The sequence below is a fragment of the Vitis vinifera genome, chromosome 2 (assembly GCF_030704535.1).
Source record: "Vitis vinifera cultivar Pinot Noir 40024 chromosome 2, ASM3070453v1".
Classification (NCBI taxonomy): domain Eukaryota; kingdom Viridiplantae; phylum Streptophyta; class Magnoliopsida; order Vitales; family Vitaceae; genus Vitis; species Vitis vinifera.
Genome location: NC_081806.1, coordinates 17,462,503 through 17,486,431, shown reverse-complemented (window position 1 = coordinate 17,486,431; position 23,929 = coordinate 17,462,503). Strand labels below are relative to the sequence as shown.

Sequence of the window (23,929 nt, the reverse complement as noted above, 5' to 3'; positions counted from 1 at the left end):
TAGATCATGTGGAGACATCTTTCAATCAGAAATTTGATAGCTTGCAAACCAATCTCACACAAAAGATTGATAATATGCAGCTTGCTATTTCTAAACTCACAAGCATGCATACAGTGTAAGAAAAAGGAAAATTCTCTTCATAACCCCAACAAAATCCAAGTGGAGTCCATGAAATTGGAGAGACAAGTGAAAGTTCTATTGAGAAGGATGAAGTCAAAGCAGTCATTACCTTAAGAGGTGGTAAGCAAGTTGATCAACCTATGCCAAAACCAAAAGAGAATAAAAGAGGGGAACAAAAGGAAAATGTGAAAGAACAAGAAAAATGGAAAGAGGTGAATGAGGATGATAGATCAAAGGAAGATGAGATTGTTAAAGAAGAGGTTAAGAAGAAAGATATGCTCTTAGCTCCACCTTTTCCTATGGCTCTTCAATCCAAGAAAGTGGTAAATAATGCTCTAGAAATTTTTGAAGTTCTCAAGCAAGTCAAAGTCAATATACCACTCCTTGACATGATAAGACTTCCAACCTATGCCAAGTTTCTTAAGGATTTGTGTACCATAAAGAGAGGGATGCATTTGAAAAAGAAAACTTTCTTGACTGAACAAGTTAGTGCAATCATCCAATGTAAAACCCCAATCAAGTATAAGGATCCGGGATGTCCAACTATCTCGGTGAAGATTGACAACACTTTTGTGAAAAGAGCACTTTTAGACTTGGGGGCAAGTGTGAATCTTCTTCCCTACTCGGTATATAAGCAATTGGGGTTTGGAGAACTAAAGTCTACTTCCATCACACTTTCATTGGCGGATAGATCGGTTAAGTTTCCAAGAGGAATTATTGAGGATATGTTGATCCAAATCGATATCTTCTATTATCCGGTTGATTTTGTGGTGCTTGATATGAAACAAGGAACTAGTGGACTCAACCATGTTCCTATTATACTTGGCCGACCTTTCCTTGCCACAGCAAATGCATTAATTAATTGTCGAAGTGGGGTGATGCAACTTACCTTTGGTAACATGACAATTGAGCTAAACATTTTTCATTCATATAAGAAGCATGGTACCAAGGAGGAGGAGGAACTTAAGGAGGCTTATTTGATTGAATTGCCTATGAAAGTGCTAGTGAAAGAAAAGGTTGAAGATAATTTTTCAAAACTTAGTGAAGCAATTTCCAATGAACGGATTGAAGTTTGGAGGATCAATAAAGAAATTCAACCTTTGAAGTTAATGAAATGGTCTTTCAGCTTCAAGAAAGTGAAAAAAATGAAGCATGGTATGAAAAATAATCCAAAGACCATGAAAAAGAAACTCAAGGAATGGCATGACCAACTTATTCAAAAGAACAAGTTCAAAGAAGGTTATTTCAAGCCACATATTTTTCTGGGAAAGCTTAAGTACCAAGGAGTTGGTCCATTCATTGTTTGCAAGCCATATCCAAATTGAGTATTGATGCAAAGGTTAATGGGCTTAGTCATGTCAATGGCTAGCTAGCCCAATGGTTTATCATTTCCTTTGGATTTTGATTTTTTTTTTAGTTTCCATTAAATAAATCCATCTCAATTCTTTGACTTGTGTTTTGAAGGACTTTCTGGATGGATGGAATGCATGAAGCAAAGGAAAAAAGAGTTTTAATGGCCCATCACCATTTTGCATAGTCATGCCAAAACAGGGAGGTCATGCCAAAATAACACAGTCATGCCAAAATAGGGGAGTTTTCATATCTTCGGAAATGTACAAAATGAGTCTTTGTCACAATTCGCATGGTCATGCAAAATTTTCGCATGACTGTGCAAAACTGAAAATGATAGTTGTAAAAATGAACCCTCTAGAGCATTTCGCATGACTATGCGAAATCCATCTTAAAGACTGTAGTAAAATGAGCCATCTGGACCACTTCACACACTCATGTGAAGTTTTCGCATGACTGTGCGAAACTAATGTGGATGACTACAACAGTTTTAAGCCTCAGATCCATTTCGCATCAACATGCGAATTTTCACATGACTATGCGAAAATTATGCTGAAGACTATAATAAGATAAAGCTCTCTTGACCAATTCGCATGTACATGCGAATTTCCGCATGATTGTGCCAAATTATTTCAAAAGAAAAAGTGGTTGCAACACACACCACCTTCTTGTCTAGTTTGCACACTTGTCTGAAATTTTCAAAAACTCCATGAGAATCATTGACTTATCATTGAAATCATGTTTTCTTTGGACATTGTCATCATCTATACCTTGATTTTACTCCATACATTGTGTCTCTAACATAGTTTTTTTTTTTTGGTTTTTAATAGATTTGTTTTCATATTTTCTTCTCTTATGTCATTCATATCCAACAATTCTCATGTGTGATCTTATTTTTGTTTTAGCTATTGAAACTGAAATTCATGAGAGATTGAGGTATCTTTCCTTCCTTTCTTTGTATATTTTCATTACACATTGAGGACAATGTACAAGTTAGGTTGGGGGAGGGTTAAAAATGAAGAGAAGGAAATATGTTATTAGTTTTTCTATAATTTTTTTTTTTCATAAATCACATTTGTGACTTATTTGGTGAGATTTTTTTGAGATGACTATAGCATTTGTGATTGATGAATGAGCAAACCTAACTTAAAAAAAGTTGATTTAGAATACTAGCTTATTTGCTTGATCTTAGAAGATTGGTTATGTGAATTAAAGTTGATTTGACTTTAAAGTCTTCATTTTCCAAATTGTCATTTCTATTTGAGTCTTGACACATACTATGCACTCTAGACCCCAGATATAAGATGAAAAACTATTCTAACCTTAAGACTTAGACTTAATTATCTTGTAACATTGATTACTCTTGAACTGAGTTGAGACACCTTAAAAAGAGGCCAATGTGCCCAATTGAAAAAAAAAAAAAAAAAAGAGTTGATGAATAAAAATGTTGAGTTATGCTTGCCTTGAAACCTGAGCAAGGTCCGAGGGGTATATGGCCCAAAGGTCTTTAAAGCCTGGTGCCCTAAGCCATTTTGGTTGGGAGCCACCGACCTCAATGCTTGTTACATGGGTGGATAGGTGGGGTATGAACTCAATTGTAGGTGTTAATGTATTGGATCCTAATTTGAGGAGTCCGGGGTGAAGTCTGAGGAGTTAGTGGCTAGTTAAATAGTCCTATAAACTTGGTGCCCTATGCCTTATGATTGGGAGTCATCGATGAATCCCCGCTACATGGACCATATACTTGGAGATACCTTTAGCATTGCACTCCTACAATAAGTCATTTGTAAAAAAAATAATAATAAAATAAAGATAGGTGTGTTCTTAACCTATGAGAGAGTGATTTTTGTTGTTTGAGATAAATTGAGCTAGGTTGGGGGGAGGATTAGTTTTGAGTACTATATTCGGGAGCTAGCTTAATTACACTCAAGACTTGTTTACAAAGATTGTTTGGGAAATGAAGATGGATATGTTTTTGATACCTTGATTAGCATGATATTATTTCTATTAGAGATAGTAAATAAGTTGGGATTTTGTTGATACCTATGGATAGTAGGGTGTGCTTGTTTATCAACCATTTATGCTATGGAAATTTCAAACATTTTTTTTTTCAAATGATTTGCTTATGTGAGTTATGATTTCTTTTCTTTGGCCTTATTTTTCTTTCTTTTTGTCATACAATTGCTAAGGGACTAGCAATGTGTTGGTTGGGGGGAATGATTACTACTCAAAAAGAGCATATTTTAGATAATAATTCTCATGATTTTCACATCTTTTGAGTAGTAATTATGCCTAAAACACTCAATTAACATGTTTTTGCCCTTGCAATAGTTACTAACAAGTTTTATGAAGTTTTAAAGTCATTTTAAGGTATGATTTTGATAAATTGGTGACAAAAGAGATGAACCAAATTGAAGAAAACAAATAAAGTTGATGATGATCCAAATGCATAATGAAATAAGCAATGCAATCGGTTTGGATTGGGATTTGGAGTTGAATTGAAAGTGGTAGAGGTGGATTAAAAATGAAGAAATGGAAAGAATTGCAAAGAGGAGTCGAAAAAACATGTTTTTCAATTTCGCATGACCATGTGAAATGAAACAGAATAGGTTTGGCTGTAGCATACTAAGGGAAAAGTGAAAAGCAATTTCGCACAACCATGCGAAAATTTTGTACAGTCATGCGAAACGCTCCAGAAAGACAAAAATGAAGCTGATGGTTTTCCACTTCGCACCATCATGCGAAATTGCTAAGGCTCGTGCGAAAATGTATTTTCTCCAAATTCCTTGATGAAGAAGCATCCGAAAGACCTCTTAGATGTTGCCAAGTGTCATCTTGACCTTGGCCTATAAATAAAAATGTGATTGACTCATTTAAAGACTTTTGATACATTTTCTAATTGTAGAACTTTTCAGATTTCTTTTCTCTATATAATTCTCTACTTTCCTTCATTTTCTCTCATTTTCTTGGTAGCCAAACATGTCTTATGAGATCAAATCTCCAAGCATGAGTGGCTAAATCTTGTTTTTCTCAGAGGAGGGAGAATCTAGAGACAAGATCTATGGTGAATGAGAGAATTGAGCTTGAATTGCAAAGGTAATTTGATCCAATTGATTGATTAATTGAAATTTGGGGATTCTTCTCTTTAAATTGTCTTGGATGATTACTACAATGCAAGCTAGGTAGATTCATTAAATTCTTAATGCTAAATTTAATGAGATTGAATAGTTGCATCGTGTGAATCATAAGGAGATAATTTAAGATGAATTGAATATATGATTCAAATTGATCTCTTGGATTAGATTACCTAATTTGAAGAGAAATTATATCTAGACCTAAAGCTAAATCAAAAATCGGTTTAGATGAAAATTTAGGTTTTCAATTTAACTTGATGAAAATTAGATCTCAACACTTATTCGCCATGGAAATTGCTTTCTAGAAAATCCTAACTCCGAGAATCTCACCTCTTATTAATTTTCTTCTCTTTTACACTTCATTTTTCTCTCAATTTGAATACATTGTTATTTTGGAATTTTATCATGCAATTTCAAGTCAATTTCACTTGATCACAATCATTTCTTATCATCTCATTCAAGCCTTAATTACCGAGAATAATCCATCCTTGTGGACGATACCTAAATACCACTATACTATAGTAGTTTGTACTAAAACCATTTTTTGATCGAGTACAAATTGCTATAGAATAGTGAATTAGGTTATAAATTTTGTTTTGATCCAATAAACGACAAAAACCGAGCGATCACAATGCCAAATGGTGCAGATCTCTCATTGGCTATCTCATACCTATCTCTCATTTTTTTTACCTACCCAAATCCAAAGCTTACACCTACCCAAGCTGCTACTTCCATCATTCATCCTTCCATTTAACCTCCATGCACTCCTTTCTATTTTTTGACGCATGCATGGCCACCATAGAGACCTCATTTTCCAATGCCTTCCAATCCATTTTTCCACTACCCGTCCCACTAATACTGTACCCATTTTCTAAACCCACAACTATACCCATATTTCTATCCTCTAAACCCACTCTCTTCAACCTATTCACCACTCCTCATGCATGCAAGGCTATCATTCACACCTATTTCCATACCCATACATGCCACAAATTCTTTCTAAACCCATTAAACCCAATCCTCTGCCTACAGAAGGTCTATGGTGCGCTTGTTGACGTCTTCGAACATGTCAATGAGCATGAGGGCCATACCCATTGGGAGCGGGCAGGAGCCAACACGAGTCTGTTTCCATTATATGCGTGTTATGTTTCAACAATCCTCCATCTGTGACGATACTCTTCGTCTGCTGGATTCGTAGCTTATTCATTCGGCTATGGCTAGTGACCCAAAGTCGCTTTGTTTAAAGATGAAGAGCGATTATCGTTGTTATCTATCAGCATTCAAGACCGGAGCCGAGATGAGAGAGGCGACGGAGAGCACTCTCGTAGCTTATAAAATCAGCGTAGGATATTGCAGCTGTGGAATTGGCTTCAACCCGTCTTATCTGCTTGAGGCTTGCACTTAACTTCTCCGTCTTTTACTATAAGATTCTGAATCCCCTGGATCATGCTTGTAATCTGGATAAATAGGTTTTTGATGAAGCTATTGCTAAGTTGGACACTCTGAATGAAGAGCATTTGATGATGCACTTGATGAACTCCAGATAATTCAAGGTTTGACAGGGTCTCATTTAGATGTCAGAGATGCTTCCATGAAAGGTCTTGTTCGATTTAATTTGCAGTTGGAGTGTGACGACACATCACGGGTGCTTACATATGGGTGCGTTCAATTCTTATGGAATGACACAACAGATATAAGCAAAGAGGTTTGGCATAATTTCTTGAAGGTTAATTGGTTGGACTGGGTTTGGACAGCTCGTGATGAAAGTACCAAACAACAAGGTTGGTCTGATAGTTGGTAAGGGCGGTGAGATCATTAGAAATATGCAAGCCAAGACAGGAGCTCGTATCTAGTTTATACTTTTGCATTTCCTTTCTGGTGACATATCAATGGAGAGAATTGCACACATAGGCAGTACCAGTGAACAGATTGAGTTTGCTGAACAGTTGGTCAACGAAGTCATCAGTGAGAATCATATCAGAAATCTGGCAATGGTTAGAGATATCCTCCGCAAGGCTACCAGGCCTGACCTCCGTTAAGCTAGGGTGCCTCTCTTGGTACTCTTTCAATGTAGCAACCTAGTTACAGCTATATGTGGCTGGGATCCTATCCTGGTTAGAGTTATGACAAGCCCAACAATACCATTGATCCCTATAGCGCAGTCTCTCCCTTGGCCCAGAAGAAAATGTTTTTGCATGGCCACCTCCGCATGGCCACCTTTGGGCCACATGCCACCTCCTATTTCTCCCTTTTGGTTTTGAAAATAACTTTCTAAATCTTTTTTTAAAAATAATTTTTCAGATTCTAACTTTTTAAATAATCTCAACTCCAAAATTTTCATCCTTAGAGTTTTAGGTACCAAAAATCCCATTTTTAATAAAACTTTGTTGCCATCTTCTTTTCTGATGAGCAATACTCACATCTCCTCTGTTTTTTAAATGTTTTAAAATAAGCATGAATTAAATTCTATAATTCCGAGTGATGGAATTTACAGAATTAATTCATGCAAAAATAAATGGGTTTTAGTGGGGGCCCAACATATGCGATTTTATGATTGATTGATTTGATTGCTATATGTGATTGATTTGTTCTATTCTATGATATGCACACGATCATTTGTGTTTGTTCACTAACCTTTGTTTCCAATGAAATAAATCAGCTCGTCACTCAGGTACGTTCTTTGTCTCTCAAATTCATTTGGGTATTTTGTTTCGATTTTCATTCGGTATCCATTGATTTACTTATCAATTGTCATGATTGCTTCATTTCATTAGTAAAGACCCGTTTTTGGGGACTTAGAGGGGTGCTACGGTTTTTACCGTACCTTCCCAATAAGTAACCTAACCCCCGAGCCCGATCCGGTTTTTCACAGACCACCTTTTCCAAATAAGGAGTCACATTTAGAGTTTTCTTTCTTATTTTGTTTACCCTTTAAAAATAAAACAAAAATAAGTGGCGACTTCAAGTCATTTTTCAAATAATAAATCATTTTTCAAAATAAAAATCGAGCTCACCATCGAGTGGAAGCGCATGAGCCGAAATGCGGGGGCCCCCAATGATTTTAATACAAATTTTATTTGCATATTTTTCCTATAGTTTTGCTTATTTTGCAAGACTTTCCAAAACTCGTGCATATAATTTTAAAATAACTTTTGTCTATAAAATTATATTTTTAATAATTCTTCATATTTGTATAATTATTTTTAAAAACAACCTTCAAAAAAGCTAATGAAGAAAAACTAAAAACAACTAACATATGTTTTTTTGAAAACACTTTATTTTCCAATTCTCAAACACATTTTCTTGTTTTTTTTTTTTTTTTGTTGTAGAGAAGAAAAAAACTGTTTTAAAAAACAATTGTGAAATAGGATCAAAATCTTGGATAAGGATTTGGAGCACTATTGTAACTTGAGCAAAAATTTACTTGCCTACTTTTGTACTTAGGAAATGTGATAATTAATTGAGCAAATGAGGTATTGTTTTGAAACACCTTTGCTTTTATTATTTTTAAAAATGGAAAATACGAATTATGTTTTCAATTATTCTAAGTATCAAATCTATTTGTTCGGTGTAATTTTTTTCTTGTCTTAAAAAAATATGTTTGATAATTACATAACAAGAAGTTTAAAAGAAAATAAAAATTCAATGATCTTACATCATTTAAAATTTATAGATAAGACAATTACTATCATTGCTTTGATAGAAATGAGAATAAGATGTGAAAAGAGTCATGGTGTTAATTTATTACTTTAAATTTTATTTGCAAAAATTTTGGGAATGAAACAAATTTTTTATACTTTTATATTTTAAATTTTTGCTATCAAATTAAATTTGAAAAGTAATTTATGAAACAATATTTATACCATAGCTGCCTTTGAATCTCTCAATTTTGTGTTCCTTTGTAGAGGCGGTACAAAAGGTTTAATTTATAAAACAATATTTATACCATAGCTGCCTTTGAATCCCTCAACTTGTTCTCAGCTATCTATTTATGACCTCTTTTTTCTTTAAAGTCATATAGAAAGTTTCAGCCGCAACTGAAGACAATTTATAATCCATGCTTGTAAGTGGGTCTTTTTTATTCAAAAAGAATCCTCTGCTTGTTGATTACTTTTTTCATATATTTGTTTATGGCCTTTTTGATCAAACACTAAAAGTTGACACTCTAGACTACAATTCGAGAAATTCTAGAGCGCGTACGTGTTAGAAATATGAGACATTGATTGAAAGTATATATATATTTTTTTATATTATTGTAAGATAAGAAAAAATAAAATCTATTTTGACTATGCGATCACTTTTGATTGGGTAAATTCTTTTTATAAGGTAATAATAATAACAATAATAATAAAATTGAAGGGATTACTTTTGCTGCCCTAATTAAAACTTTTCAATTTGTACAAGTCATGTCTGTAGATAACTTCAAAACTAATTCGAACAGGAGAAAAGCTCATGAATATAGAAAATGGGTGCAGACTTTTCAATAGTTGGCATATCAGCATGCCAAGGGATCTGCTCCAGCTGGGTGGAACGTCCACAACCTGACAGTGAAATAGAATTTTGAGGGCCAGATATAAAATCAGAATCTCGAGATATCTTCCAACTGTATATGTTTTATTCTGCGTAAAAAAAATGTCACATAATTCAATTAATTTTATGTTCACATCAATTGGAATTCCATACGTAATTCACATGAACTTAATAATAAATCAGCATGCTGAGGAATCGTCTCCATGTGGTAGGATACATACAATCGCATACAAAACTAGAATTATGGAATCTTCTCTTCTGAAGTCCCTCTTCGAGAAGTTGAGCAATAAAATATGTTTGAAACCCTTGATGACCTCTTTGATAATCCTAAATGCATTCACTGCAAAGCAAAGCTAAACTTAGAATTTGAAAATTAGTAGGTGTTTGGTAAATTAACAACTTAATAATTTAATTTAAGTTATTAAGTAAATTATGTTTATTAAAATAATTTAATGGTATGACTTAAAATCAAAAATAATTTTAAGAAAAAGTAAAACCAATTAACTTATTTTAAAATTTATATTTTCATTCTACTTTTTTATTCTCATTTATCCTAGTTACCTCCACAATTTTCTTTACTACTCCACGACCTTCATTGTCACTCAACCTCTTATACTCTAGTTATAATTTATGAGGATAATATATCAATTTGATGATTTAAAATATGTTTTAAATTAATTTTATTAAACAACCTTAATACTTGAAGTAAGAATTAAATAATAAGTTTTAAGTTAGCAAGTTAAATATAATTTAACTTAAAGTCAATTTAAGTCATTAGTAAAAGGTATTAAGTTTTACCAAACACCCCCTTAATTTTGAACTTAATTAGGTGGAAAAAAAAGTTGCATAGCTATTTTGGGACTAAAATGCATGTGATTCCCAAAATGCATAAACAAGTTCCATGTCGAGTGCAATTAGGTCCAATAGTTAAGAGGATAAAATATGAGATTGAAATATGTTTCTAATGTCACCTTTAAGTTTGGATTTAAGTATTGCATAAACAAAAAATAACCTAAGCCCCAAGCTTGGGCTCAAGCCACTTTCCTCAACCTATGGTTCATAAGTGCCCTTTGTTAGTACTTGGACTCTTGATCATTCTTCGCTTTCAGCCATATGTGTTTGCTAACAAAGTTTAGGATACTTTAACATAATAAAGTATGTTATTCTGACCCTAAACCATTATAATTAATTAATGAAGGAGCAAACTCTAACCCTAATGAGGATTTTGTGCATAATTATATTCTGAATGAAATTTTATTCCTTTTGGGACTTGAGCAACATGAGGTTCAAACTAGACAAACAAGATAAGACATGAATGAGCTTCTATAGGTGAAGTTGGGTGAAATTAAAGTGGTAGGAAGAAATAAGAGTGAAGTCCATGTTTTGGTTAAAGATCTTTTAGCATTATTATACCTTGAGAAAAAATTTAGTCAGCCACTTCGGTACTAAAGGCATATGATAACTAAATTGGGTGAATAAGGTATTATTTGGATACACCATTGCTTTTATTTAATTTTTTTTTAAAAAATATTAATTAATTTTTAATTGCTATAAATGTTAAATATGTTTATTAGGTCTATTTTTCAAAGTTGAAAAAATATGTGATTCTTTCATATTTTAAATTTTTTTTTATAAAAAAACATTTAAAAGTGATTTCTGCAAATTTATTTTAAAATTTTAAAATTTTAAAATAGAAGTACATGTTAACTAAACTTTATGTGAAAACAATTATTTTGGAAAATCAATTTTGGATGCATAAAACATAATAGATATAAATGCTAAAGCAATGATAATATAATGATCATATTTTTACCTTCATCCATGATATTGATAATACTTTTGAAGTGAGCTTGAGTCATCTTGTGAATTGTTTTGCTCAAGATCTTCAACTCACTACTCTCATATAGTAGACGGGTCACTTGTGTGTTATATGTTGTTATAAGTAAAATAACAAAAAGACATAAGAATGAGAGTATGACTTAGGATCTTGATCTTATAAAAGAGATTTATATCTCTTAGTCTTCTCATGCATCAAAGACTACACGGGAGTTATATTCATTATTTACAAACATTATGTACAAATTAATGGATAATTGTGGGTTACCAACTTGAATGCATTTATATAATTGCATAGGTTATACTTTTCCATCTTCCTCCATTACTCATAAACTTTATATACAAATTAAATCTCATAATGATAGGATTACAAAAATTGTAACACCCTATTCATATAAATGAAAAGTTTTCTAACTCCCCATTTATAATTTTAGTCTTCTACACATAAGACTCTTAGATGCCCAATCAATTGATTCATCTACCTATCAATTGATACTCTTAATTTATAGATATCAATCCATTACACAAATATAAAGATGAATAACCACACATTATAAAAAAAAACAAACATACAATATGATGAAGCATGACCGGTTTTTGGGAGAATTATGCTTACAAACATTAACTCAAAAAAATATATGTATATTTTTTTAGCAAATTCCAACTTTCACATGTCATTCATCCCAAAAACACAGAGTATAAAATTGAAATGGACCAGAAGGCAATTTTGGCTACAGCTCAAAGGGAAATCTTGAAGCTGATTTTGCACGACCATGCGAAAATTTCGCACAGTCATGCGAAATGCTCTAAGAAGGCGAAATTGGTGCTGATGCATTTTCCACTTCGCACACTCATGCGAAATTGATGGAGCTCGTGTGAAAGTGCTGGATCTCTTGCGAAATGGACATTTTATTACTAAACTCCAAATTTCTTGATGAAGAAGCCTTTAAAAGACCTCTTAGATGATGCCAAGTGTCCTCTTGACCTTGGCCTATAAATAGAAACTTGATTTACTCATTTTCAAAAAAAATTAGACATTTTCTAATTGTAGAATTTTCCATATTTTCTCTTTCTCTAGAATTTTCCACTTTCCTTCATTTTCTCGCTAGCCAAAAATGTTTTGTGAGGCAAAATCTCCAAGCATGAGTGGCTAAATCTCATTTTTCTCAAAGGAGGGAGGATCTAGAGGCAAAATCTATGGTGAATTAGAGAAATGAGCTTGAATTGAAAAGGTAATTTGATCCAATTGATTGATTAATTGAAATTTGAGGATTTTTCTCTTCAAATTGTCTTGGATGATTACTACAATGCAAGCTAGGTAGATTCATCAAATTCTTAAAGCTAGATTTGATGAGATTGAATAGTTGCATTATGTGAATCATTGGAAGATAGTTTAAGATGAATTGAATATATAATTTGAATTGATCTCTTGGATTAAATGACCTAATTTGAAGAGAAATTAGATCTAGACCTAAAGCTAAATCAAAAATTGGTTTAGATGAAAATTTAGGTTTTCAATCTAACTTGATGAAAATTAGATCTCAACATCTATTCACCGTGGAAATTTTTTTCTAGAAAATCCTACCTCCAAGAATTTCATCTTCTATTAATTTTCTTCTCTTTTACCCTTCATTTTCCTCTAAATTTGAAATCATTGTTATGTTGAACTTTTATCATGAATTGTCAAATCATTTTCACTTGATTGCAATAATTTCTTATCATCTCATTCAAGCCTTAATTACCGAGAACAATCCATCCTAGTGGACGACACCTAAAAACCACTATACTACAATAGTTTGTACTAAAACCACTTTTTGATCGGGTACAAGCTGCTATAGAATAGTGAATTAGGTTATAAATTTTGTTTTGATCCAATAATTGACGAAAATTCCAGCATTCACCTTTTTTTGTGCTAGGGTCTATTTGTGGAGGGAGAGATTGGGTGGAAAATTGTTTGATAGATGACTTTTAAAACATCTTTGATATCTTTTAGGGATTGGATTTAATTTAGAAACATTGAAATCATAGGTATGAGTTTTAATCTATAAATCTAGTACATTTTATGGATTTTATATCCATATTTTTCTAGTGCATTAGATCTAGAAAAACCTAAAGATAGTTGCATGCACCCTATTTGATCCTAGATCATGAAATGGAGTAATTCAAAGTTTCCAATAGAGTTGGTGAAAGGTATTTCTGGACTAAGCTAATTGATTAATCTAAGCGCTCAATTAAGAACTTTTTTAGGTTATGATAACTTACCCAAACCCAAGGCAAGCTTAAGTTACTCATAAAACCCAATAAGCTTTAAATAGTTATTTATAAGCTTCCTTGTGAACTTTAGTGACTTAAGCCTAAAGTGGGCTTAGGTTACCTAATTTAACTCACTTAGATCCTAATTAATTAATTAGCCATATTGGAATCCATTAATAAATTAGGCCAATCTAGAAAGTCTATTCACAATATCTAGTCCAACCTTGTATTTTTATTAAATTCCCCCTAATGCACACTTGTTAACTACAAACCTAAAATACCTTAAACAAATGTGACACCATTAAATGAGAGATTGAGCAGGGACCATTGGAACCTATAGGAAAATGCTAGCTCGCTTTGAATCCAATTCTAAGGTTAACTTAACACCTTACTAAAGAAAGTCAACTACACTCCAATATCCTATATAATTACAATAAGGAAAAGTTTAGGTCTATGACCTACTATCTACTGCATGTAAACTCCCCGTGAACTGGTGTCTGTAATCTAACAAGGTAGTGATGGCAACCTTTCAAAATTATCTCTCCAATCCTTGAGTTACAAATCCTCTTATTAATGATCAATTTACATACTTTAGCTTACAAAGAGCATATGTCAAATTCTACTAAAGGAATTACTATGGTCATAGTCATCTTGATCACATGTCTTTAGGATCACCCAAGAGACACGTTGTCTTAATCTCATAAGATATTATGTTGTCTCTATTAAGAATACCTGTTGCCACCAACCTTCATCAACTGTAACCTAATTTGTAAGGAATATATGACCACATTAGGATCTCACCCATAGATAAAAGCTTCTTGTTGATTTTAGCATAAACTCAATATTTTCTCAAGGTTGAGAGTTTATACAATCTAGTATCATGGTGAATCATGACTACCCAACAATTAATGTCATGATTCACCATAGGTCATGTCCAATGTGTAACTATACACATTATTGCACTCATCATGGGAAAGTCATCTCGGTGACTAAGACTAGTCATCTCTCCAATTGGGAAGTAGTACACTATAGTCTCTATTAAATTGCTCAAATCCATGAACCTACTATAAACTATTTATTACCTTGCAAAGAACCCATGACTTGGATTTTTTGGTCAACTCTAAATACACCTAAGTCATGTACAATGCAAGTGATATGGGTGTAAATACTTTGATAACCAATTAATGCCAATGGGATAATACAAGGGAACTAGAATAGTAAATAAATAAATTTATTAATGAAACTAAATCTATTACATCATGTCATACTTTATAAGGTTTTGTCCCAACAAACTCCTATGTAATCATGCATACTTGCCAAAACAGCCTTATGCACATAAGTGAATCATGAGTTAATCCAACCCTCATAAACCATGCCATTGAGATATATGAACTTGAGCAAGGACTGCTAAGACCCATAGGATAGTACTAGCTCCCTTATAATCAAATTTTAAAATTGACTCAACATCTTACTATAGAAAGTCAACTACACTTCAATACCCTATGTGTATTACAACAAGACACAAAGTGCTTAAGTTCGTGACCTGCTATCTATTGCATATAGTCTCCCCAGGAATTAGTGTTTATAATCTAATAAGGTGAAAGATATTTGCCTTTCAAGATTACCTATACCATTCTTGAGTCACATATTCTCTTATTATATGATCAACTAGCATACTCTAACTCACAAAAGCATATATCAAATTTCATTTAAAGAATTAATGCGACCATAGATTTCATGATCACATGTCCTTATTATGACCCAACACTATCTCAAATTCCATGAGATATCGTGATGTTTGTATTGAGAATACTTATTACTACTGACTTCTATCTACTGTGACCAATCTGTAAGGAATATATAATCACTTTAGAATCTCACCCATAGGTCAAACAATTATAGACTTTGGCACAAGTTCAGTATCCTCTCAAGGTTGAGAAGATAATACAATATAACAACTTAGTGAGTTATGACTACCCAACAACCTTACATTATAAATTATAACTCATCATACTAGTGTACTCACCATGAGAACTCTATCTTGGTAGTCAAGATAAATCATTCCTCTAATGAAGAGGTAGTGAACTACGACATCAAATGGATTGCTTAAGTTCACAAAGCGGTTGTGAACAAATCATTTACTTGCAAGGAACCTATAACTTGGATCTTTCATGCAATTTTTAATGCACCCAAGTTATGTATAGTGCAAGAAATGTCAAGCTAGAATACTCATAAGGTAAAATGCATGAAATAAAGATTAATAAAAGTAAAATCAAAATACCATTAAATAAATAATAAACTTCATATTTATTGCATCATAACATCCTTTTAAGAGCTATATCATAACAAAAACCACCATCATTGACTGTGATTTTGACACAAAATAATAAAAATTAAAAATAATATGATAAAAATATATTTATTTTATTTTATTTATATATGATAAGAATTTGCAAAATAAATACACATTTTATTTAGGATTCATACAAAAAATCTTTGGTTAATGGAAATCCTATATCCTAGCCTCTAAAAAATAAAACATAATTTTTTAATCTAAACCCTAAAGTATCAAATATATTATTATAATTAATATTTTAAACTATATAGTGTATTATTTGTAGGATAAATTTTTTATTTTCTGTCCATTCCGTACTTATATTTATGTTTAATTTGTTCTTATTAGTTATTGATCATATATTATAATTTTATGTTAATGTTTCAAAAAAATGACTAAGTTAATAAATATGAAAATATTAAAAGAATAAAAAGAAATATGAAAGTGTATTCACTTCAGCGTATATAAATAAAAAAATGTCAAAGTTAGGATATCAAAGACATGATATGGAGAGGATATCAAACAGATCAAATGATGACTTGTCATATTAAAGATTTTAAAAGGGATAACTATAGAATTCTCATTTTGGTTGTTATTAAAATACATATTTGAAGAATAAATTTATTGATTATGTGTTTGGGGTGAAATATGAAAATTAGAATTCCTAAAAAATATATTTGCTTGAATCAACGTGAGGGTAAGCATAGTTCCCTTTTTATTTTTCTACCATAGCTGCCATTGAATCACTCATTACTCCCTTTTTATGTGCATGTGGGCGGCTCCCTCTTTTCGTTCAAAGATAATCATCGTACCTGTAGAAAAAAAAGAAAGCGATAAAACTTATTTTGATTCTGTGGTCATCTTGAATTGGCTAAGGTTTTCTTACAAGGCACAAAAAGACTTCTTTTGGGCGTCTATAACCATAACACTATGTACGACTCAGTCGTTTTTGTAAAAAAAAAAATGACAAATATCTTGTGCTTTTAATGACTATTCTTTTAATGACAAATATCTTGAATTGGCTGAGTCATTTTCTTACAGTCATTTTCAATTTGTACAAGTCATGTGGCTGGTCCACAATGTCTGCGGATAACTTCAAAATTTGTGATGAGGAGAAAAGCTCACAATGAATATAGAAAACCAAGGTAGACTTTTCACAGCCTCTTCGTCTCGTTCAAGTAATGGCAGAAGAACCTCATGTTCATGGGCAATATATATACTGAACGTTGTGTAAGGAATCCTCAAACAAAAGGGAAACGAAAAAGCATACGATTTCTGCAATGTCTTCAACTGTTAGAGCCACCGTTGTTCAAGCTTCTAGTATCTTTTATGATACTCCTGCCACTCTAGGTAACGTACCATTTCTTTCAATTGTTCAACTTGTGTAATGGAATATGTGATCTAATTGGTTGCTCAGAGACTGAAAAAAAGAAAAGGATGATTGAACCCTGATCATATTTTCAGCTGCCAATCAAGGAATTACTGCTTTTACAATTATTTTAATGAGTTGGGTTGAGGTGGTTTCTCTTTTCTTAGTTACAAAACAGCTGAAAATATGAGAGTTTCAAGTTTCATCTAGGTCTCTTTTTCCTTGAGTTTTCTCAGCAACCAAAAAGTCATTCGGGATCTCTTGAAGTTAATTTTCATTCTGTCCATTCAACCAATTAATTTACTAAGTCGTGGATTATTAATTCTTGCAATGTGATTTTGAGAGCAGATAAGGCTGAGAGGTTTTTGAAAGAAGCAGCTGCACTAGGATCCCAACTGGTTGTGTTTCCTGAAGCATTTATCGGTGGGTATCCCCGGGGATACAATTTCGCCGACCAGTCGCCAAGAGGGAAAGAAAGTTTCCGCAAGTACCATGCTTCTGCCATTAATGTGCCGGGTCAGTTACCTCTCTCTTTCTCCCTTAAATAGCCAAAGAACTGAACCACTTAATTAGTTATTGAAACAAGACACGTTTGATGAATGAACCAAGAAAAAAAAAATCTACTTATGCTTTGTGATGAGCCATCAGCTTACATATTTCATCTTTGATCTCATATTAATGTATTTTCAGGACCTGAAGTGGATAGATTGGCATCAATGGCTGCGAAATACAAAGTCTACTTAGTGACAGGTGTTGTTGAGAGAGATGGATACACATTGTATTGCACTGTTCTCTTCTTTGATCCTGAAGGTAATTACCTTGGAAAACATAGGAAACTCATGCCAACATATTGGGAGCGGCTGTTCTGGGGTTTCGGAGATTGCTCGACTACTCCAGTTTATGATACTCCATATGGAAAACTTGGTTCGGTCATTTGTTGGGAAAATAGAATGCCGCTTTTCAGGACATCAATGTATGGCAAAGGTATGTCTTTTTCTTCACTAACTAATATGGTTTGGCTTGAAATACTTCAGTACTCTTTTTTAAGTTGTTAGGGTTTTAGCCTATAAATAGGCTTGAAATACATTATGGCTTTGATATGGGATTGATTGATCACAAAATACGAATGTACATCTCTATAGGTATTGAGATATATTGTGCTCCTACTGCCGATTCCGGGGATACATGGGTAGCTACAATGAGACACGTCGCTATTGAGGGTGGATGCTATGTTCTTTCACCCATCCAGTTCTGTCGGAGGAAAGATTACCCACCTCCACCTGAGTATCTTTACAGTCCTACAGAAGAAGATGTCACTCCAGATTCTATTGTTTGGGCTGGAGGTAGTGTCATCATTTCGCCCCATGGCGAAATTCTAGCAGGACCGAATTATGAAGGAGAAGGCCTCTTCACAGCTGATCTTGGTATGGCCCTAACTTCTCCAATTATATATCCAAATATTTCAGTATGCAGATAAGGCAAATGAGTTGATTCTTTAGGTTTAAGAGGACTGCAAACTTAGTTTTATCGAAGACTTGATATTCTATGATATTTATCATGGACCGATGAAATATTTTTGTGATCACTTGATATGTAGATGTTCGTGGAGAGATTCCTAAAGCAAAGTTCCAGTTCGATGTGGTAGGACATTATTCGAGAGCTGATGTGCTAAGCCTCACTGTGAACAATTGTCCACTGCTTCCTGTTACTTTCACATCCTCACCATCTAAAATCAAAGACAATGAGGAGATGGATGAATGCAAAGATATATAAAAGATAGCCTATTTAGGAGACTGTTAGCCTAGCTAAGGTCGTCCTTCAATAATTTGTATGATTTTCCAATAAGTCCACATGTGCGTACGGAGACTGCACTTCATTATAAATAAATGCTTGGTTTGAGTGTAAAATCTTCCTTTTATTTCTTTCTTTTTTTTTTTCTCAAGTATTAATAAAATTGTATTTTCCACTTATTGTTTGGTATAACAGTGCATCTTACCCATTGGCTGAGGCCTCCTCTATGATAGCTTTTCTCATTTAGCCTTTGATAGAAGTTGAAACTAAAGTTTAATTCATGATTATGAAAGGTTGCTCTTAGTATTTTAAAGGTTTCATAAAAGCATGACACGATGTAATAAATTTAAAATTTTATTATTTATTAATAAACTTTTAGTTCACTTTTATTTATCCTAATCCTATACATTATACCTTGTAAGCATTTTAATATATATATCTTGTATTGTACAGGACTTGAGTGCATTAAGAGTTGCAAAAAAAATTTAAGAAATGGATTCATTGTAAGTAAATGACTTGTTCACAACCGATTCATAGGCCTAGGTAACCCATTAGAGGTTATAGTATGCTACTTCATATTTAGAGGAATGGTTGGTCTTGGTTATCAGGATGGGTTTTCCATGGTGAGTATACTAGTGCATATGGTTACACATTAGACAAGACTTATGGTGAATCATGACATAAAGCTATTAAATAGTCATGATTTCACCAAGTTGCTTCATTGTTTTATCTCTTAACCTTGAGAGAATATAGAATTTGTGTTAAAGTTAGTAGTGACTTTGACCTACTAATGAAATCGTAAGATATGTTCCTTATGGATTGGTTCACTATTGATCCAAGTCTATGACAATGAGTATTTGTAACAGAAGTACCATGAAATCTAAGAGGATTGAGACAGAGTGTCCCCTTAAGTGATCCTAAGGAGGTATGTTCATGTAAACTATGGTCATAGTAGTTTCTTAAATGGAACTTGACATAGACTCTTGGAGACTTAAGATATATCAATTAAATACATAATAAGAGGATTTGTAATTCAAAGATAGTAGAGGTAGTCTTGAAAGGTTGATAGTTTTCACCTTATTAGACTACAAACACCAGTTCATAGGGAGACTGAATGCAATGGATAATAAGTCATGGGCTCGACCACTTAGCATCTCATTGTTATTTACATAAGGTATTATAGTGCAATTGATTCTCTATAGTGAAATGTTAAATCAACTTCAAAATTAGATTTTGGGGTAGCTAGTACTGTCCTATAAGTCTCAATGGTCTCCACCTAAGCTCATATACCTTGATGACACAACTCTTGGTTCACTTTTACGTATAAGGGTGTTTTGGTAATTATGCAAGGTTGCATAGGGGTAAGTGAACAAAGTCTCCAAATTTAGCTAATTAATTAATTAGATAACTATGTTAGGTTAATTAATCAATTAAGACTCATTTTGAGCTAAATTAAATGATTCAAACCTTTAGTACGCTTAAGTCACTTACACCCAATTAGGGAACCCAATAAATACCCCTTAAATAATAAGGTTTTCATTACTTTTTTGAAGTGAGCCATTTTTCACTATTCAAAGAGAGAGAGAACCATAGCCTTTTTAGTCTTCCTTCCTCTTCACCAATTAAGATCTAAAATCAAGGAAAAGTCATCTGGTGGAAGATCTTGGGTGTTCAAGACCTCTGAAAACTTCAATCTTCTCCTTTACTACGTGAATTAGATTTGGGAACATCCAAATCTAAGGTAATGTTTTCTAATGCAAATTCTAAATCTTGTTATTATTTTAAAACACAATTTTTCCATTGTTCATACGATTTAGAAAAACTTAGAAAGATTCGCATGTACCTAGCCTAATCATAGGATAAGGAACAAAGAGATTCGGGATTCCCTATAATAACATGATACAAATCTCAGCTTGGTCACTTCATATATACTTAATATATGTTTATTACCATATTTATTTGTCAAACACCAATTTAAGATCTCACATTCAAATATTTTGATGAATCATTTCTACTAGGTTGGCTAAGGTGACATTTCAAGATTTTAATTTATGTTGTTCACTATGTTGATGACAAAATAATTATCATCTCATCATACCCTCATTTAGGCTCCAAATAATTATACTAGATCAATGTTAGCTTGATGTCATCCAATTAATTTATTCAACCATAGTATTATTCATGTGTTTTGTCTCTATGTTGTGTGTGTAGTTGTATCAATTGTCTACTTGTTTTGACTCTACCTCCCCTTAAGCAACAATATCTTGAATGTAGTAGAATCAATTGTCTATAAGTGTTTTGTCCTACAATGTGACTAATTGGATCCTTGCTATACAATAGAGTAGCAACACCATCAATGCTTAGATCTTGATAAACTTATTAGCTCAAGTCGTGACTCTAAGTGTTGAAAGTATATCATCAAATAAACAACTTCCCATACATCCCTTGAACAAGCAACACACTCCTACTCCATAGTAGATAATGTAATGCAAGACTACTTATTACACTAGGACATAGTTAAACCATCTACTAAAAGCATATTATTAAAAAGGAAATCCTAAAATACCAAATATATTACCCCAAGTAAAAAGATTAAGTTTATATATTAAAAATTCAAATGGAAAAGATCCATCAAAATCAATGACTTAATTATCCAAATGGTATCACTGCCATAAAAACCTTACTAAGGTAGACATGTCATAAGGAAAAAATGGAATCTATTTAAGTTATTAATTCCTTTTTTGCTTTAGGGTTTTGGGTGTTGCTTTCTCTCTCACTCACTAAAATTCAACGTAGCCTTCTAATCATCTCTTCCCAAAGATCAACACCATCATCAGATCTACTAAGAAAGAAGTCATTCCTCTCAAGATGTGAACATCGCCAAAAGGTAGACTGTTCGCCCCAATCTTTTCTAAGGTATGGGGGTTTTCCTATAATTTTAAAAATATTTTTTTAAGGTTTCTTTAAATTAAACCTACAATTGGCATCCTATTTCCTCTTTTAAAGTACAAAATTTAGTGCTTACAAGTTTGTTTTCTCCAATTCTTTATTTTTTTTTGTATAATTTTGATTTAGGCTTGTTTCATCAAATTATAAAGCTCAATGGCGTGAGTGAAGTCGGAAAAAGGTATAATCATAAATTTCGCTAGTTAGCTTGTAAATTTTCTTTTAAAAGCAATAATTGTATAATACTATATTACATTGTTTAGTGAAATGATAATTAGGACTTTGACCTTCACTTTGGTAGCAAACTAGTTTCCACCATTGATATAAATGTTTGATAATCGATAACACTTTTAAGAAAATTTAATGTTCAATAAAAGAAGTATTAGAGTAATTTTAGGTCTCCAATTTCTTGCAAAAAGCTTATTATTGATGAACTCGCCAATAGATAAGGTGCTTACCTCAAACATAAGGCCACATAAATATGTGATGTGATGCCTTGTTCTAGGGAGACTTGAGCCTATAGGAATATTGTACCTCAGTTTATATTCAAACTTTCAAGTTATAACCATTTTGTACACTTTTGAATGCTAGATTGTTGAAAATTGACTAATTTAAATTCCTTAAATGTTTATATCGACATTTCCAAATTGATATATTGCATATATATCATCAATCTTGGAGTATAGTCATTGGATTATTAACATATTTATCTAAAATTGACATAACCACCAAGGTCCAAGCCAAAGCCAATAGCCAAGAAACATTGACTAACTTGTTTTTTGCCTGTGCAGTAGGAGCGCCTAGAGTAGCTGCTACTGTTCATCTTGAGGGTGTCTAAGATCTGGGCATGTGCCTATCAACATTGGCCCTAGGCCTACAATTGGAACTCCTCCAGACATGGCCCTAAGGTAAACAAGATTATATAAAGTTTCTTAATTTACTGTTGGATCTCATCTGGTGATATTTCATAACTCTTTTAATATTGTTGTTTTCTTGGTTTGTTTCATTTGATTGCCTTATTTTTGTGCTGTAGAGAGCTGTACTCAAAGAGCAACCATACATTTACATTCTTTTAGGAAAAATAAATATCTGTCATGATCCAATCTATCAGTAGTTTTCTTTCTTCCCTTTTACACTTCTACTGATCATTAGTTGTTTTTCTGGACATTTTTTCTATAGACCATGGTGAAAGACAACAACTAGAACACCAAGCATTGTTCTGTCCACATAGACACGAAAGGAATTGTCTACGCCAAGACCTAAATATTGGGAGCAATCGTGGTATGAGGGACCTAGAGATTTACTTGATTTTGAATAAACAACCAAGTTTTCCTGCTGCAACTGTTCTGTTGTATCATCTTTGTGGCTTGGTGATTGAACACTACATTTATGCCAACTGACATTATATATGAACAATCTGTTTGCTAACTTCATGTTTCGAAGAATCAGACACAACTGGTAAGAATTTCATTACAGCATTTCTTGAAGAAGAAGATGATTGTCTGATTGCAAATAATTTCACTGCTTGCTCAAAAGCAATTACTATTCTTGGTCTTCATGACAAGTTGGAACGTTGCTCTTGATTTGACTTTGACTCTGTTGTTTGATCCTAGAATCTTGATCAAACTGGGTTCCTCCTCAGTAGAGATCTTAAATCGGAGGGCGTCATTCTTGTTGACAGCGAATATACTTGACCTTCTAAATTGGTTCCCAATTCTTGCAAATGAACTTATGTGTACAGTTAATGGCTTTATTGTAACCTCCTATCCTAAATGTCCAGAATGAGTCTTTGACATCAATCAAATTTTGTGATATTCTGAAAGTTTTAATATTGTGTTGCCAAGTGATTGTATGTTGTCTATCTCAACGCAATATGCACATATATACATGACCAAAGGAGTTGTACTACATATATTCAGAAGCTCCAAGTTCTTGTCTAAAATAGAGGTTCAAATCATATCTAAAAGGCTAATAAAACCAGTCTCCAACTGAACCTCACATTCAGAATTTGAAGCTATCTGCTCTCGATTGCTCTTCTGGCATATCTATATGTGCCAGTTATACTCTACTACCGCATCAATGGCAGTAGCGAGGTTAAAATGGGGAAATATGGTTGCTTGGAGACCTTGTTGTCGGAGACCTTAACTCACTTTCTACTCACTAGTCAGAACATAAAATAATTAAATTCATATACATGTAAAACTATAAGAATGTATGAGGGAATATTTGTATTTTGCATGACTATTTGCATAGATAGAAGAGGAC

The 23,929-nt window shown here is 32.9% G+C and overlaps 1 protein-coding gene across 1 annotated transcript; it reads left to right on the top strand.

Moving 5' to 3' along the window:
- Positions 1 to 16,787: 16,787 nt before the first annotated feature.
- LOC100253338 (bifunctional nitrilase/nitrile hydratase NIT4B) lies at positions 16,788 to 18,931 on the top strand (the record flags this gene model as incomplete). Its single annotated transcript, XM_002269280.5, has 5 exons — positions 16,788 to 16,908; positions 17,276 to 17,443; positions 17,618 to 17,911; positions 18,070 to 18,351; positions 18,525 to 18,931. Coding segments are annotated over 5 exons (1,041 nt in total), but the record flags the coding sequence as incomplete, so codon positions are not given.
- Positions 18,932 to 23,929: the final 4,998 nt, after the last annotated feature.